Genomic DNA, 17,435 nt, shown 5'->3' with positions numbered 1-17,435 from the left:
CCTCCCACATTCCAAAGACGTACAGGTTAGGAGCTGCGGGTATGCTATGTTGGCACCGGAAGAGTGGCGACGCTTGCAGGCTGCCCCCCCCCGGCACATTCTCAGTAACGCAAAAAGACACATTTCGCTGTGTGTTTCAATGTACGTGTGACTAGTAAATAAATATATTATCTTAAATATCTTAAACCAAATTTATGGGAGGTGAGGTTTCAAGGAACTTCCACATTTTTTTTATCTTGAGCAACCTAAAATTAGATTATGTCTAAATAGCCAAATTTTGTAGTGAATTTCAGTGCTATAATTGATAGAATCTTTTCACAGAGTTGAAATCCTGGAACTCCCTACTTAAGATTGTGAGAGTCCTCTCAGCAACCAGATAGCAATCACTGAAGAATTTAATCCCAGCACTGTCACCTTAAGGCACATTTGGAATGGACAATAAGTGCTTACATCCTGAGAATTAATTTTAAAAAGTTTTCTTTTAATTCATTAAATCTTTAATAAATTCACGTAAACAAAAATGTGAATTTTCTGAGATATTAGTAATCCATTTTTAACTCTGATGTTATGCCTGATGACCTATTTCACCTTGTTTGTGAATTAAATGGGGACAAGTTAGTCTAGAAATATTTACATACTTCAGTGAGATTGATGGAAGCAAATGGGGGAAAAAAATGGGTGGTCAGTCCTTTTGCATCTGTTTAACAGTTGTAACAAAAGCAAAATTTCAGTCCCAATGTTTGGTGCATGAATAATTCACTCTTTTTGTTTAAAATCTGGCACACAGGTGAATGTTACTGCAGGGATAACACAGCAGGACCAAATTGTGAGCGGTGTAAAGATGGATACTATGGTGATCCTACAGTTGGTAGCACAAATGATTGTAAGCCATGTCCTTGTCCAAGTGGTTCAAGCTGCGCTGCGGTACCTAAAACTGGGAATATAGTGTGCACCAACTGCCCTGAAGGGACAACTGGTGAGATACTGAAAAGTTTGATTATTTCTGCTAAAATGAAATTTTTCTCGTACATCATGTTGATTAATTATAAAAAGTTGCTGCTTGTTTTTTCAATATGTTTATCTGTATCACACTGGCATTTCAGTGCTCCTAATAGAATTCTTCGGCTAGATATTTGGGATTGGAATAAAGGCCTCCTCTTTAGCAATGTTCTTAAAATGAATTTGAATCTTCAACTTGTAGCTCATGCTGCAGGTCTGAATGACCTCAATGAATTAACATACTGCTTCACAGAAGTCACACAACAGTACTATCACTTTCTTTCCAGCACTCACCTCATTTGCAATCATCTTTCAAAGCAACAAAGAATTAATAGAAAACACAGGGCATGTCTTTCATGGAGGATGGTCTCTACATATACAGAAGCTGCTCGTTTTATGTATAGTCGTGGCTGTTAGTTGCTTATCAGAAGACTGCACTTTGTGTAAAGTTAATAGGATTACATGTTCAGAGAAGGCCATTCAGCCCATCAGGTCCATACCATTTCCCGTTAGTGCAATTCCATCAAACCCATTCTCTCTGTGGCCCAAAAGTTATTCTCTCATTCCCATCAACTTCCCTTTTGCTGTTATTGCCATTTAACTACATGAGGGGTAATTTAGCTGAAAGAGGGTGATGAGGGCTAGTGAATATAGGAGTAGATATAGAGGAGATGTCAGGGGTAAGTTTTTTACTCAGAGTGGTGAGTGTGTGGAATGGGCTGCCGGACACGGTGGTGGAAGCTGATACAATAGGGTCTTTCAAAAGACTGTTAGATAGGTATATGGAGCTGAATAAAATAGAGGGCTATGGGTAAGCCTAGTAATTTCTAGGGTAGGGACATGTTCGGCACAGCTTTGTGGGCCAAAGGGCCTGAATTGTGCTGTAATTGTTCTATGTTCTAATAACAAAATGTGAACATGGAACAATACAGCACAATACAGGCCCTTCAGCCCACAATGTTGTGCCAACCTTTAAACCTCGCCTAAGACTATCTAACCCCTTCCTCCCATGTATCCCTCTATTTTAGTGTTTAGTGTCTATTTTATGTTTGGTGGAACAAAGTTCAAAATTACCGGGAAAGGGAAGAAAAATCAATGCTGAATATGTAAAATACAAGCCTGGAATGACTAATTATGTTTAAAAAAATGATAGTGCCCGAGAGCCCCATATGCAGCACACTGAATTGTAAAGTATGTTCGGGACCTTCAGTGTTCAGAAGCGAGAAGATAAGGTGTGTGCAAAATGTCCTGGGGGGCAGGGGGTTTGGGGGTGGTTGAGTGGAGGGTGTTAGTGCCATGAGAATGGGTGGTATTGGAAATGCAATGGTCCCTCTGGAATGCTGAATGGAGCCAGTGGGGGGAAGATGTGATTGGAGGTGTCGGAAGGATAAATTGTGAATGTGGAGGCTAGTGAGTTGGATGGTGAGTGGACCCATCCTTGTGGGACATCTGCATTTGAGAAGATGATTCACTGTAATTAGTGGTCGTTATCTTCACCTTAATTTGTTTGCTTCTTGTTCTTTTTAAGGGATTACCAGAGACATACTGATGATCTTTCAGTCAATTGTACATAAATACATCTGATACATAGGTAGATTATTTATCAGAGTTAGGAGCTATACAGAAATTCCCTGAAATGGCAGTATACAAATTAAACCATCATGGATTTGCTTCCGCGTGGCTTTTGCAGAGTGCAGCTGTCTTCAGTTGCATTTATGTGCCAATCCAAGCACCATCCACAGGCAAGGTGAAACTGGGAAATGGTATAGTATTTGGTCACTACAATCCTTCAGTTGGAGAACTTTGCTCATAAACATATGAAGATCCATATTTTGTGTTCCCTTTAGTAAATGGTATACTTATAGTAACTTCAGAATAACTACAGTTCTGATGAAGGGTCATTGATCTGAAACATTAAGTCTGTTTCTCTTTCCACAAAATGCTCCATGGCTCACTAAGTATTTTCAGCACTTCACTTTTTTGTAATTATTACAGATTTCCAGCATCTGCAATTTCTTTGAATTTTCACTCTTTATTGTAATGCATTTACTTTCAGGTAAAAGGTGTGAGCTTTGTGACGATGGATACTATGGTGACCCATTAGGAGAAGAAGGGCCTGTGAGGCCATGCAAACCATGCCACTGTAGCGATAACATCGATCCAAATGCTGTGGGGAACTGTAATCGGCTGACGGGAGAGTGTCTGAAGTGCATCTACAACACCGATGGCTTCTACTGTGATAAATGTAAAGATGGATTTTATGGAAATGCATTAAATCCAATTCCATCAGAAAAATGCAAAGGTGAGTCTTGCATTTGTCTTTGCATTCATTAAATGTTTCTAAAATAACCTAAATAATTTATTTAAAAGTGCTTGTATTAGAATCTCAGTGAAGTATAATGAATTTGAAATTTTCCCATTTTAGGGAGAAAGGCATAAGGTGCATTTGGATGTTGAGCCACATTAAAAGCATCATATACGTGCAATTCCGGTGTGTTGGAGGAAAATCATTATAATTCCACTTCAGTAGAAGTGGGAAAGGGTTGGAGAAGGGTACCTTGACACTCTTTACAACTGCCATCGGAGCTGATATATAGTTTAGCAGTTCTTATCTTTCAATCCACAGTAATTCTGATACATTCCTGACCTTTCCTTTGAAGTGTGTGTCTGGGGCGGGGGGGGTGGGGGGGGATGGTTGGAATCCATTTCAGGGCATTTCCAGGCAGAAATTTGACCAAATCTCTCCCAGCAAGTAGAATATTAGAAGTGAGTGCCTTGCCTCCATTCTGCACAAAGGAATAATATACTAAAAATGATCTTGTTGCTTTCTGCTAAGTTTGCTCATTTGTCTTGCACCCCACTGCAATCTCAAAAAGCATCTTTCATAATATGATGTACTTATTTTCTCTTCCAGCTTGTAACTGTTCTCCTTATGGCACTGTGGGTCAGCAGAGGAACTGCAACCAGATCACTGGTCTATGCGAGTGCTTAACTCATGTCACAGGCAGAGACTGTAGTCAGTGTGAACCAGGCTTCTATAATCTTCTTAGTGGCCAGGGCTGTCAAAGGTAAGTCAAGTAGAAGAACTTGCAGCCGCCATTCTTCAGGTGAATACTTAGCAGTTTTCTTCTGTGTGCTCATGTAATCTAGCCGGAGAGTAATAGCTGATCCCACGTTGTGCTGGATTATTAATCAAGTCTAGCATTGAGTAGCAGATGGAGGGTTTCCCATGTTGCTGCTGAAAGCAGTAAGCACCAAGTCCTGTGTTATGATATTCGTGAAGAGAAGGTAGTAAAAGGAATAGATTTCATGTTGTGTTCAAGCACCTTTTTAAAATAAAATGGTCTTCCACTTGATGGCTATGGGTGTAAAATTCTGCCTATTTCCCAAGATCCAATCATGAGTATATATTATTTTAAAAAGCTGAAATCATCATTCAGTTCATTTCACTGGAACAGGTCACTCTTGGTCATAAGGATAACGTGAAAGGGACCACATGAGAGAGAAAACTTTCTATAAAATAAAGCATGTGATTTCTTGTTAAAATACCTAACCCCCGGTTATTTTTTTTCACATTACCAACTGCACTGTGGATAAAATTACAGCAGGAATGGATGCTTCACGAAATTTGACCCTTTCACGAAACTTGGGAAGAAATACCTGAGTCTTGCTTGTGGACAACGTACAAAGGGAATTCCAGCAAAGAATTACATTCCTGTGAACAGGAATGCTCTCTGCCATCTGATATCTCCTGACCTGTTAATGAACGCTGCTACTTGTTACTCCTGACCTATTGTTGCCCTGTCCCCTTCTATGTCAGTCCTGTAGAGTGCAATATTATTATATCCTACAGGAATGCTAGCAGTGTTGTAAGCAGAGTAATTCACAGAATTATGAGCATCAGTACAGAAATGATGCCTGTGCAAATTATAGGTGTGATAGTTGGCAATCTGTATAAAGTTCAGGAAAGAATGCTTGAACTTGCAAAGAATAGAGGGCGAGCAGGACAAAGGAATGCAGATAATGTTGGGGGAAAATGGTATACATTTTTTCTCCTCAGAATGAGAATTGAAAGTGTGACTGAACAGCATGCATCAAGATCTATAACTCCCAGGTTGAGTGTAAAATTTCCTTTTGCATTCTTTTACCTCATGGGAGTAAATACTCCAGTTTTGTTGTGCTTGAAATTTTGGCTTGCTGACAGCTGCACAGCAGAGATTGGAAGGAAACTGACATTTAACATCAGATACAGGATTTGTTGTTATCAATCAGTAAATTGACTGCAGTTTGCTGCACTGACTTGGAACAACTGTAGATTCTGAAAAACAAATATATGATTGTGGTAATTACGACATTTCCACATTTGATCCAAACACTGCAATGCTGCTAATGCATTCTATGAAGGGACTATAAAATAGTTATTTGATAGACTCATTGACAAAAGGTCTGAATAGCATAATAAAGTGGATTCAAGAATATTGAGAAGGAAAAGTGATTTTTTTCCCATATATTTATTAGGTTTAGTGCAGTTTGTTTACACACAATTTACACGTACCATTCTTTGAAAGGCCTAATAAAAAGGATGCTATTCCAAACAGACAAATTGGCCAGGACTTTGCATCAGAGGGTGCTTTGTGGTACCCTCTGATACCCCAATAAGTTGATTTTGAAAAGCCCATAAAAGCAATGAACAATAGTAAGCATAGTAATGAGTGACCACATTGTTGCTGAGAACTGTAAAATTCAGGCCAATAAATTCCATTAAGCTATTGCCATTTGTGAAAGTAACACTAACACTCAGTTCAGTAGAGTAATAGAAGTCACCATGTATTTCCTAAAACACCAATTTTGAACTTCTAATAGTGGATTTTGACTTATTACTGTAATCCAATATTTTGTTTATAGCCCAGTAACAGGTTGAGCTGGCAACTTATTTACGACTCTTGTTGATGAATTATATTCAATGACATATATGGGATAATCCTGTTCTGTTACACTTCGTCATGCATTTTACTTGTACCACAATGGTTACAAATATTGTTTTAAATGGTGGTTATAGAAATGAGGTTGCACAATAGTCCTGTCATTAAAAATACATTTTTTTCTTCCCATCACAATGTTATCTAGAATTGTATGCCATTAACTCCACAAAATATGAAAAATACTTGAGTCAGTTGTTTCTGGTATAATGTGCAACAAGCCTTCAGAGTACATAATGGAATTTGGAAATAGATAGCTAACTTTATAATTTTACAATCCAGTGATTAACATTACTCTTCAACATGAAGGGCCTGATTTCAATTCACTGTTTGCTCCCAGGTGTGAATGTAATCCCATTGGTTCTATTAACGGGCAGTGTGACACTCAAAATGGACAGTGTGAGTGCCAGCCTGGTGTCGTTGGTCGGCAGTGTGACAGTTGCGAACCTTATCATTTTGGATTTAGTCGGGATGGATGCAAACGTAAGTGCAACAATTGTTTGACAGACTTCTAGTAAAAATTATTTATCAATTCTTTAGAGAAATATCTATAAATTGCCTTTCTGTTTTTGCAGCCTGTGACTGTGACCGTGAAGGTTCTAGATCACTACAATGCAAGGAAGATGGAAAATGTGATTGTAAGGAAGGGTTTGTAGGTACTCATTGTGATCAGTGTGAAGAAAACTATTTCTACAATCGCACAAGACCTGGCTGTCAGGAGTGCCCTGCCTGCTACAGACTGGTGAAAGATAAGGTAGGAATCTGAGTTTCGTAGTCATATTATTTTGTAATCCACTGTCTTGTGAATACAGCCAGAGGTTGCCTCAATTTGTTGTCATCTTTTCCTATCTCTCCTGCCAGATCATCAGATGTTATTTGAAAATCAAACTGAGAACTTGCAGTATATAATCTAGGTTGTGGAGTGACTTATTTAACATTCCTTTTTCTCGGGTTTGATTCCAGCCCTGTCCAGATGAAGCACATCTCCCTTGGCCCATGCAAAATTGGTTTTGTCTCTCCTAGTTGGATCCATTTAGTCCACGCAACTTACATGCAGCCTCTAAACTGGTGAACTCACTTGAAAGACTTAATAATAGAATTGATATTTCTCTAAGGTGAAAGTGGGGATCAAGGTCACTGAGTTCCTGAGTCTAACAGTTGAGTTTTGATACTAGATGATGGCCCACACCCAGATTCATGTTGCATCCCGTTAAATCTGCTCTGGATGCTTTCGCCACCTATTCCAATGGAGGCTATTGTGAAGTCTTAGGAACGCAATTATAGAATGAATATAATTTCCTGGAAAAGATCCAGCACTGGTTAACACTAGCACAGCAATTATGCAAATACAAAATAGTGTTTTTTTTTCCTACCTAGGTTTAACAAGTGAATCCACAAATTTAAGATGACCAGAAAGTGAAATAATGAGGTATTAAATAAAATAAGCTATTTAAGCAGGAAGTATGATTTTTTTTGTAAGTGAATTAGGTAGGTGCTTTAAAAACAGAAGGTATAATTGGCACTCATAAATTCAGTAACATATAAAATGTATATTTAGACAGAGTGGCTAAAATGTGGAATTTGGAGTTGAGGTGAGTAACATGGTTGCATTTAACAGAAAGTCCATGAGAGGCAAAGGATTAGAATGATGCTGGTAGACTTAAGAAGCACTTACTGTGTAGAACAGACATAGAACTGAATAATGAGCTGAAAAGCCTGTTTCTGTACTGTGATTCTGCAAGTTCCAACTTACTGCCATCATATCTTGATGTTGTTGCCTTAGTTAGAAAGTCCAAATAAATCTATTTGTGGAATTTGACCCCATGAGTCACGATCTCAGAAGACTAATTTAAAAGTTTCCTCACTTGAATAGATGGTGCGAAGACAGCCTTCACAGTTGAATGACTACTTGTAGCAAAGGAAGGAAAGAATTACGTATGAAACTAAACTTGCTATAATAGTTAATCACGTTCAGTAACCTGACCACAGATTATAATTGAATAATAACATGCATGCATGCATGCTCAAATTTGTAGTCATGTTTCAGTCAGTAAATCCAGAAAAAGAGAAAACAACTGAGTTTATTTTTTTTAATAGACATTTTAAGAATATATTAGCTTTAATCAGTAATTCAATCTCAATTAATTTTGAAGCAAAGTATTTACATGCCAAGGACATTTTTGTATGCAGCAGGATTTATCACTTTTGACTTAAGTTGACAAAACTAGTTTTGGGTGACTGCCTTGTTTATCTTGTTTTGATTTGGTTGAGCAATTGTATGTTAGTAGATATATTTTTCATCACATCACGTATTCAGGTAAACGAACATAGACAGAAACTTAAAGACTTGGAAGATCTAATTGCAAATCTTGGGACGAGCCAGGACACAGTGAGTGATAAGGCCTTTGAAGAGAGATTGAAGGAAGCTGAAAGAGCCATTATGGACTTACTAAGGGATGCTGAAAACATGAGAGGTATTTATTTTATCTAACATCTTGACATTAATAGCATAATTACAAACTCCAGTGAACTTTATAGAACTTGATGCTTATTATAATTACATTAACTGAAATTTGTCCCTATTATTGCATTAATAAATTAGAGACTCTAATGCCCATCTTGCTCTCAGTAACTAACCATCTAAGAACTCTTAAGAACTTCAACATCTGAGATATTTTAAATATCTAATCACAGCTACTCATAATAAAATAGATACAGAAATGGCAAATAGGGATTATTGAATTATAAATGAGGGGAGTGTATCCTGCAGAGATCTGAGGCATGTGCAGAACATTACCACCTTTTATTCCCTTTCCTCACACACACTTGCAGCCCATTGGCTAAGGAGAGGCTTTATGTTGATCCCTGCACATTCTTGTTGATTAGGTTATTGGTATTGTCTTTGTTCATAAAAAAGGACAGTCACTTTGGCAAGGTACTTTTAGGGTGCTGGCCCTCAGAGCATCTCAACAGAGTGAGGTATTTATTGATTTGACTTGCGATAAAGAAGTAAAAGAGAGTAAAATATTCAAGATGGTAGGGTAGAGAGGAAAATAATTCATCATACAAGGAAGATTTATGATTGCTTAAAAGTTATGTAGTTTTTTGGAATGCCAGAAATTCCTTTTTGTTAAACATGTATTTTTTATGGGAAAGCTGAAATTTTTCAATGGCAAAAATATTTTATCTGACTGTAGAAGTTTCAGACAGATTTGAAGCAGTAAAATTACTCATTGGAGACCTTTGTAAGACCATCATTCAGACGTGTTGCAGCTTGTTTAATATTTGATCTTTGCCAATCTGGCAGGGCATCCATGACATATTATTTGTGAGAATCAGTCCTGTATTTTCTTTTTCCATGTTCTGCAATGGAGGATTTGTGGTTTACCTCTGATCTGATTACCTCATATTAACCTGCTTTGAGTCTCCATAGTGTATGGTGCAGTTTTTTTTTTAAATGCCCATCTTGCTATTCGCTCACCAGCCAAAATAGAATTTGATTGTACCTCTGCAGAAATACACATACATTGTGAAATTTTCCCAAATAATTTAATGGAACTTTTTAACAGATGTCGACAAAAGTCTTATGGACCGCTTGGCCGAAATTAATAACACTCTATCCACTCAGTGGGGGCGTCTGCAAAATATAAAGGATACAGTAGATCATACTGAAGACTTGGCTGAGCGATCCAATAATCGTATACAGGATGCAGAGAGAGTAATTTCAAATGCACGAAAGGAGCTTGAAAAGGCCAAGAAAACCATAGCAAATGTGGTAGGTACTTCTGTGCAAATAACTTTGGAAACATGGAAGCAAAGGGCAAGTTCATAAATGAGCAATTCTTGCTTTGCCATAATGTTTAGTTAAACATTTTGTAAACTAAGCTTTAAAATTTTATTCTGGTACCTACATACTTAATATAAGGTCGAAGAAGGCATTCACATTGTGAAAATAAAAGTTCACTTCTTTCCTAGTCTTTCTTTTCAGGCTGTTCATAATATTAGCCAGTTAAATGCTTCCAGCAGCTAATTTTTTTCTTGCAGAGTGGAAGATTCTGTCAGATGGTTGATCATGGTTGGATGTCTCAGTTGGACTCTAACCCATATGTGATCTATCATGAACAATGATTAATTTTATTATTCTAGCCCATAAGCATGTAACATAAATGGAATTATACTGACCTCTGAGTGGATTAATATGACACATAGTAACTCGCGTCATTTGAGTTCACAAGTAATGTCAATCTGATAGACTAATAATTATTTTTGCCGGCAGTGCGGTGCTTTTCCATTCTAACACAAACTGTTTATGTATTCGTTAGATGAACTGAGATGTATTTTGATTGAAGCCACCTCAGAAACAAAATTGTTGTTCTGTTTGATTTCCCCTTTTTTTTAACCTGGAACGTACCTTCAAACAAAATTGTTAATCCATTGCCACCACCTTTCATCTGTTTTTCCCTCCTCCATGCATGCACTCTCACGGCAGCTAGAGAATTAGAGCTGATGGTACTGATGTAATGTTGTACACAACTCTTAATTTTCCAGATAGTAGAAATGTTCCACTGAATCCTTTTAAATATATAACTATTAATTAAGAAAGGCTCTACCAAGGGAATGTGAAACTTTGGCAATTTGTAGGGGTTGACAAAGGAACAATAAGCTGCTTGTATAAATTGCACTGTTGTCAATTGGCAGTTGGATAACATCTTGTAAAGCCAATGGCACTACTGAAGCAGCAGCATGCTACATTTAGGGTTGCCAACCTTGTGTTCCAACAAGGACAGGTTGTGGGCATAGCATGTTGTGAGTGGGGTTTCAACTACAAACTCCATTATATAATAAGTTCTGGAAGCAGAACAAGTTCCATGGGTAAAACCATCCCCTGTAATGTGTAATGATATTAAACAAGTGTAAAGAGTAAAATGTAAAAATAATGTAGGAAATTAATAGATACTCATTCTCAAAATCTGGCTATTAAACTAGAAAGACAAAACTCCAGGCTATTAAGAAAAAGGCAGTGAAGCTTAATGTTTTTCAAAGAGCCAGCTGTTTCCATCTTAATCTCTGAAAGAAAATATTACACACAGTGAGGAAGTTGACTTCTTGCCTTGAGTCTTCAGTCACAGCCTCCACACTGCTTCCAGTTATGATATGACACAATGCTTCATGATAAACTGGATTATGATCTCTCTGGCTGCTCCATTTAAGGAGTTGTGGCTTTCCTGGCCCAAGGCCTCTGCTGATATTGTGAGGGGAAATTGATATTCTATATTGATGTCATATGGGACAGACAACATCTTTCAGGCAGGAAAGGTTCCATACATTATGGGACCACTGGCAACCCAACTAACATCTGACCCAGTCAACACTGCAGCATAGGTTAATGTGGAAGTGAGACCATTACTGCTTTTGTCATCCTTTTCAAAGAGAGATAGATTGGGCACTCCAGGTGACATAGATGCTCCTGGCATAATCTCTGATAATAGCAACCTCTCTTTGCATGTCTCTGGATTAAAGTTAAAAATTGTTTATTGTATGAAAGTTGCCAATGAGAAGGTGAAGAATTTTCCATTTAATTTTCTGAGGTTAAGTGCTTCAAAGGCATTTCATAATGTGCAGAGAATACTCCTGGATGGTAAATTGATTATTCTTATTATTCTGTAGTCAGCAACAATGCCAGATTCCAGTGCTGATCCAAATAATATGACACTCCTGGCAGAAGAAGCTCGTAATCTTGCAGAAAGGTAAACTTCAATGATCTTTCAGTGATTCAAGTTACATGCCTTCTGTGTTTCACTTTTGGAGACTGGATTTCCATGTTTATCACGATTGAGAATTCCAAACTTTACTTGTACGAGTCGAGCATCTTTACCCTGGGCCCAATGACAGATTGGACTCCAGCCCACATCAGTTCCCCCTCACAGACTCCAGATGGCTGGCTGTTCATTTCTTAACTATCAAGAAGCTTTGACTTAACTGTAAATACATACTAACCTTTTCAATTAAATAAAAAGAAAAATGCTGGCCACGTTGTCAACAATTACTATCTTGCCAATCCTGAAAAGATGTTTTCCACGACTGCTGAAATTATCTATGAATGCACTTCACTTTCTGTAGGTTGCCATTAAATTGATTCTCTCCAACAGCCTTCCCCCTTAATTATTCTGGTATTTCATACAGGCCATTTGTGTTAGCAGTTCAAATATAGCCTGTTTTTACCTAGCATCATTTCCAGTTGCAAGATTTTACCATATCTTCCTACCCTTATGCCCACCCCTCTCAACCCCTCCCATATACATAAAATAACAAAAACTTCCAATGCCATCCAGTGTACTATTACAGTTGATTTGCAATTATCTGGTGTAATGGAGGGGAGCACCTCCAAGGATATGCAGAACACATTAAAAAGCATCAAGCATGCTGCTCAGTACGTTGTGCAATTCAACTCAAGGCAATTACACATATGAGACTGGTTCAGCAGCTTAGCAACTACCACAATTAAATGTGCCCCAGCCTGAAGAGTGACAGCCTGCCCTGAATTTCCAGTTGGGATTGTGGTAATCTGCCCCAGGGCTTCAGCTACTATAGTGGCAGCCCACTGCAGGGCTCCAGCCGGGTGCGTGTCATGCAGGGGTGATCAGAGTTGGCTTCAGAGACAATAGTACACTTTTTTTGAGGAAACACAGTTAATTGCAAGTCAGACAAGCCACGTCCAAGTAATCAGGGATTGACTGTATTTGTTAATTTACTACTAACCTATATCAAAATTGGAGATTAAAGTAGCAATTTACATTGTTAAATGATTTTGTCTATGACTTTGGAACTTGCCTATTTTTATCAGGCATCACTGTGAGATTTGCAAGCTATCAATGCATGTATAAAATAGATGCCAAGGGTTTACTTAACTGCTGAAAATGTGTGTAAAATTTGAATGTTCTGCCTCTTAATAAAATTTGTTTCAGTGGGATGAGAAAGTTACTGATTATCTGTGTGCATATTTTAAGAGGGGAGAGGGAAGGCTTTTTCTAGTCGGTAGAATATTGATTTTTTAAAAATACTGCAGCAAATATTTTTGTGGCTTGAATTACATAAGCTTCTTTTACAGAAGCTAATCAACTAAAGTAAAGCCAACATTTAGCCTGTGAACCTGTTGCATCAAGAACAGACTTTCAAACCATGCATTTTTTAAACAGAAAGTACATACAGCACGCAGAAAACACCCCAAGCCACTGTTGGAAACTGGAGATATCAGTGAATCCCTCGTTGTGCTGTTGCGGCTATTAAAATTGACACTGCTAATAAAGAACTTAAGAATCCCTATTGAGAAAGGAAATATGTTGAAAAATATTGCAGTTTGTGAACATCAGTTTATAAATCCAGAACATGAAGTCTTTCAACTATAAAAGCACTTTTATGGTCAGCATGAGGTACATTTTGAGGCTCCAAGTAATGGTTCTGACATTGCACATCTTCCCAAATATGACTGAAGAATGAACTCCAAAGTAGTTGAATATGACTGGAGAGCTAATACATACATAAAGTGAACCTTCTGTGAGCTTTGAAGCAGAACAAAGTTTGTTAATATAATGTGTGTTGCTCTTTGTTAATATAAACATCTTTCAATTCCTGCAGACACAAGAATGAAGCGGATGAAATTGAACAGATTGCCAAGGATGCTAATGACACCTCCACCAAAGCCTATGAACTGCTGCGCAAAACACTTGCAGAAGAAAGTAAAATCACCAATACAATTGATGATTTAAATAAAATGTAAGTCAGTGACATTTAGGTCTATTTCTGAACTGTGGAGAGGGATAAATTTAACCATAGATTTGGCTATTTGTAGTATTAATGGCTCAAGATCTTACTGTCCAAATAATATGATACACATAATATTTGCTGTTGAGGAAAGTTACTATCAAAAGCAGATTCGGCTGGGAAAAGAGGAGCTGAGGGAGGATGTGTATTATAACACCAGAAGCTGCTGGAGAAGATTCTGAGGGACAGGATTTGTGTTCACTTGGAAAGGCAGGAGTTGGCATCATTTTGTGCATGGCTCACAAATCTGATTGAACTTGAAGAGGTAACTAAGCAAACTGATGAAGGCAGAGTGGTAGGAGTGGTTTACGTGGACTTTAGTAAGGCTTTTGACAAAAGTTCCACATAGTTCACCGGTCCTGAATTTTATGGCACAAAGGATCAGAGGCATGTTAGCAAACTGGATCCAAAAGGCTTAGGGTAGTGGTGGATGGGTGTTTTTCTGCCTGAAGGTCTGTAACAGGTGATGTTGCACAGGGATCAGTGCTGGGACCTTTGTTGTTTGTAATATATATAAATAACTTGGATAAGAATGTAGGTGGTCTGATTAGTAAGGTTACAGGCAACATGAAAATTGGTAGAGTCATAGATGGCAAAACAGGTTGTCTAAGGATACAGCAGGGCATAGATAAATTGGGCAGAGAGGGGGCAGGGGGAATTTAATCCAGCCGAGTATGACGTAATGCTCTTTGGGAAGTCAAATTCTGGTAGGACATATCAGGTAAATGTCAGGAACCTTAGGAGTGCTGATGTACAGAGAGACTTGGGTGTGTTAGTCCTTTAGTTCCTTGAAAAATGGAGTTACAGATGGATAGGGTAGTGAACAATGCATTTGGTATGCTTGCCTTCATTGTCTGAGGCATTGAGTACAGGAGTTGGGATGTCATGTTGCAGCTGTACGAAACATTATTTAGACCACACGTGGGATATCGTGTACTGTCCTGGTTGCCACACTACAGCAAGGGTATGGTAGCAATCGAGGGAATGGAGAAGAGATTCAGCAGGATATTCCCTGGACTGGACTATAGTTTTAAGGAGAGATTGGACAAGATGGATTTATTCTCACTGGAAGTGAGGAAGCTGAGGGGTGACCTTACGGAGTTTTATAGACAGCCAAAGTCTTTTTCCTAGAGCAGTGGAGTCTAGAACTAGAAGGCAAGTTTAAAGAAGATCTGAGGGGTAAGTTTTTCCACACACGGGGTGGTGTTTATCTGGAATTAGCTGCCAGAGGAGGTGGTAGAAGCAGATATATTACAACTTTTAAAAGGCATTTGGGTAGGAAAGGAGTAGAGGAATACAGGCCTAACACAACCAAATGCGATTACTGTAGATGGGCATCACAATTGGGATGGACGAAGTGGGCCAAAAGGGCTTGTTTCTGTGCTTATCATTCTATTCTTCATAGGTTGATAACAATTTAGGAACTCTTTAATTATTTCAATACTTTCTACATGAGATAAATGATCCTCTGGCGAGACTAGGGAAGCGATTTTTGTAAACAAAATGATTTTGTTTGTAAAAGATTAGAAATCAGCTCTACTTATGTATCAGGGGTCAAGAATTTCCATTTAAAAAACTAAACATTTAAAATTCTTAATTGCAGATATCTGAAGTAATATTGTTTTATTAACAAATAAGTTTTAAATTAAGATAATAAAAACATAATGCATCCTTTATGGGTATTCACCAAATAAAATGTACATCATCACAAAAATGCTGCCTTAGTAACAAACAAAATATGGCTGGTGGAGAAATGGATATTGGAAGGGATATATTAAGTAGTGGACATCGTATGTTGGAATGTCCCTAATCTAGTTTAAAAATCAAACTTTATTCTTGAATCCTTGAAAGTAATTGTATTCCAGCTGGCCTTGTGTATTGGTAACAGGTTATTTAATAATAAAGGATTCTGAAAGTAAGCATCTTATTTCTTGGGATGTCAGAATGCATAGTGTGATATTAATACTATACATACTATTTCAACAAGGTATGATGCAGCTAAAAATATGTCCAGAGAGCTCGAAAAACAAGCTGCTAAAGTACACAATGAGGCAGAAGAAGCTGGTAAAAAAGCTTTACAGATCTATGCTAATCTGACAAGCTTGCCTAGAGTGGATACCAAAGCCTTAGAGGTATGTAGATTTTTGCACCATCATTAATATTTCTTTTTAAACAATCTACTGTGGATTGTAGATTGGGGTTAAACGGTACTTCTGGAAATCAGGATTTCCTGATAGTGAGCCACCTTGAAATGGCAGGGTACACTTACAAATTGCTTTGATGAAGGGTTTTTAACCAGGTTATTAGATCCTCATAAGAAGGATGTGCAGGCTGAAATAAGGACATTTTCACAAGAGGGAGAGACTAACCTGTAATTCTTAATAGCTGACTATATTTTGCAATGGCTGGAAACTGTGGGAAGATAAGTGTTAAATTATGGACTATATAAACTATAATTTGAAGTGGAATAACCTGTCTGTTAGAATGAAGCAGAAAAGATCATAAATGATGCAGCAGATCTGGATAGTGAAATCGACCAAAAGCTGAAGGATTATAATGATATGCGAGATGACCTGAAAGCAAAGGAAAATGAAGTGAAGAACCTCTTGGAAAAGGGAAAAACAGAACAGCAGGTAAAATGTGGATTCCTGTGTATCAGATTAAAAATGTAACTTTTCAAAGGACGGAACTAAGTCTAGTTTTCTTTTCATCTGCTCCCTCACATTGTAACACACTTCCACGTGCAGAAACACAACTGAGAACAATGTTTGAAGGGAACCATCTTGTGTACTTCCAAGATCCCTTCATGCATAGAATGTTAATTTCCATCTCCTTTATTCTTGCCAATAAATTGATTTTTCTGTTTTGTTTTTACCATTTGCTAGAATATGAGAACAGGTTGGGGTGGTGCAGGAGAAAAGAGAGTAAGAAAGGTGATGTTTGGCAATTGGCCTCAGTAGCAGGGCTTTGGATGTGGAAGAGGGAAGAATTGATAAGTATATAGCCAAAGACCTGTATGTTGAAGATAAAATACAAGCAAATTCTTCCTTGTTTTCTGTAAAGTGGAGTGGCCTATGAACTAAGGGCATTGTACAAGATGCTATTAATAAATTTACATGTAGTCTTAGGTGCAGGCCATGTACCAATTTGCTATTTGAAGAAATGCTGGGCATTGAATTTGGAGGAAACTTCTGCTGAAGTTCTCCTGAGGAAAGTAATAGAAAAGATTAATTTGCATACTGCACTCAGAGAGATAATATACTGGATTAAGAATTGAATTAAATTTCATAAACAATGCAGGAAGAGTTATAATTGGAACCTATTGATATGTGAAGTTTCCTGCAGTTGCTTTCCCAGAACCTTGGTATTCATTATATTTATAATGGTTTATATTAACTTCTGTGGCATCAGCAGTTTGGCCATTCTAATTGCAAGTATTAGAAGAAGTTGTATTCTAGGCATGGAATGCAGCTGTGCTGATGGTCCAGAAGCAAATGCTGTTCATTGTGAACAGCAATGAAACAAATGGTGTTCCTCAATAAATAAATTACAGGTTTGTGCACTGGTTTAGTTAATCAGATTGAGGTCTGTGCCCAATTTGGTCTCCACATCCAGTGATATATTTTTCAGTTTTTG

The 17,435-nt window shown here is 37.8% G+C and overlaps 1 protein-coding gene across 1 annotated transcript in view; it reads left to right on the top strand.

Annotated features, from left to right (window-relative positions):
• Positions 1-17,435, top strand: part of lamc1 (laminin, gamma 1) — a 205,420-nt gene that overhangs the window by 169,083 nt on the left and 18,902 nt on the right. The window contains 11 exon segments of the mRNA XM_052011503.1: positions 788-976; positions 3,056-3,301; positions 3,914-4,067; positions 6,319-6,461; positions 6,554-6,732; positions 8,296-8,452; positions 9,548-9,753; positions 11,646-11,725; positions 13,614-13,751; positions 15,787-15,931; positions 16,283-16,432. Of these exon segments, the coding sequence (XP_051867463.1) occupies positions 788-976; positions 3,056-3,301; positions 3,914-4,067; positions 6,319-6,461; positions 6,554-6,732; positions 8,296-8,452; positions 9,548-9,753; positions 11,646-11,725; positions 13,614-13,751; positions 15,787-15,931; positions 16,283-16,432 (1,787 nt within the window).

The sequence above is a fragment of the Pristis pectinata genome, chromosome 3, assembly GCF_009764475.1.
Source record: "Pristis pectinata isolate sPriPec2 chromosome 3, sPriPec2.1.pri, whole genome shotgun sequence".
NCBI lineage: Eukaryota > Metazoa > Chordata > Chondrichthyes > Rhinopristiformes > Pristidae > Pristis > Pristis pectinata.
This window is presented reverse-complemented; position numbering and strand designations above follow the sequence as displayed.